The sequence below is a fragment of the Dendrobium catenatum genome, unplaced genomic scaffold (assembly GCF_001605985.2).
Source record: "Dendrobium catenatum unplaced genomic scaffold, ASM160598v2 original_scaffold_134571, whole genome shotgun sequence".
Taxonomy (NCBI): domain Eukaryota; kingdom Viridiplantae; phylum Streptophyta; class Magnoliopsida; order Asparagales; family Orchidaceae; genus Dendrobium; species Dendrobium catenatum.
The window spans coordinates 1-1,412 of record NW_021453006.1 but is presented as its reverse complement, the minus strand read 5'-3'; the positions used below and the strand labels follow the sequence as shown (position 1 = coordinate 1,412).

The 1,412-nt window shown below is 41.2% G+C and overlaps 1 protein-coding gene across 1 annotated transcript; it reads left to right on the top strand.

Annotated features, from left to right (window-relative positions):
* Window positions 1–356: 356 nt before the first annotated feature.
* On the top strand, window positions 357–1,396 carry LOC110099234 (zinc finger A20 and AN1 domain-containing stress-associated protein 6-like). Its single transcript, XM_020826316.2, has one exon. It carries the CDS (start codon window positions 570–572, stop codon window positions 1,008–1,010), a length of 441 nt encoding a protein of 146 aa, XP_020681975.1. The 5' UTR covers window positions 357–569; the 3' UTR covers window positions 1,011–1,396.
* The last annotated feature ends 16 nt before the right edge of the window (window positions 1,397–1,412 follow it).

Genomic DNA, 1,412 nt, shown 5'->3' with positions numbered 1-1,412 from the left:
ATAATATAATTTAATTTTTTATAATAATAAATTAAATTTAAAAATAAATGGTCAACTATCTTTAAAAAAGTATTTTGATAACATAAATTATAAAATTGGAAGATGAATAAAAATTTATTATTTTTGGATTAAAAAAATTATAATATCAATTTTCAATTTCCCTCCACCACTTCTCCTTAATCACCGCATTCCACAGTTGTAGTCGCGGGCAGCTGCCCACTACCCGGAATCCCCTAGAAAGCGTAAGCACGAGAAGTCATACAATCCGACGGCTGTCATTCGGCCATGATACACACCAACTCAGATCACTGGCCGTCCATTATCATTTTCCTCTTTTTTTCCTCCTCGGAAAAAAAAATCTCGCGATAAGTGAGTGTTCTTAGTTATTCTGCCCACAGATCCCTCGAGGGAATCGATCGATATTTACTGGGATTCGACCTTATCCTGATCGATTCTTGTTGAGAACCCATCGCATCGATCAATTCCGCTATGATCGGTTTCTCCATCCTTTCCGTGGATTGCGATCGATTAGGGTTGGATTCCGAGGAGTGATTCATCCGGAGTCGGAAATGGAGCAGGAGAGCAAGAAGAGAGAGGGGAAGGAGGTAGAGTTACCCTCTTCGAACCCCCCTATCCTCTGCGCCAACAACTGTGGCTTCTTCGGAAGCTCAGCCACCAGTAACCTCTGCTCCAAGTGCTACCGCGACGCGTTTCTGAGTGAGTCAAAGGCCTCCGTTGAAACTATCACTGAGCCGGCGACGGCGGAGGCGGAGGCTGATGATGGGGTGGAGACTCTTGAGATGCTGGGAAAGAAGCCGGCCAATCGGTGCGGTTCGTGCAACAAAAGGGTGGGGCTGATGGGGTTTAAGTGCCGCTGCGGGAATGTATTTTGCTCCCTCCATCTATACTCTGAGAAGCACAATTGCGTCTTTGATTACAAGGGAGCTGGGCAGGACGCGATTGCCAAGGCGAATCCTGTGGTGAAGCCGGATAAAGTTGATAAGATTTGAGCGCATGGTATGTTGTTCTTAATTGAAATTTTCATCAAAAAAGATGAAAAAAAAAACAAGAAAACAGAGAAGAAATGCGCTTTAGTGTTATGATTTGATTGTATTGGTTTATGGGTTTGTTCGGTGTGTTTATGTTCAAGGAGATGTGTTGGGATCTTTTGATTGAATATCTGAAGGTAGCTTTTAGTTCTGAATCTTAGTAAAACCCTATATAGGGCAAAATTATCAAATGATTATCCTGCTTTTGAGTAGATTATGTTTTCTCCCTACCTTCTTCCTTCTTTTATTATAAATTTAGCGCGTCTGTGTACTGTACTTGTATGTTTAGCTGGATTGTGTATTGTTATAATTATTGCAGTATGGATAATGGATAATCTTCATTAGTATTCGAAACTGTTCATA

Bases quoted from the DNA above. Each gene is read 5' to 3' on its own strand.
- LOC110099234 (XM_020826316.2), top strand. From the start codon at position 570: ATGGAGCAGGAGAGCAAGAAGAGAGAGGGGAAGGAGGTAGAGTTACCC.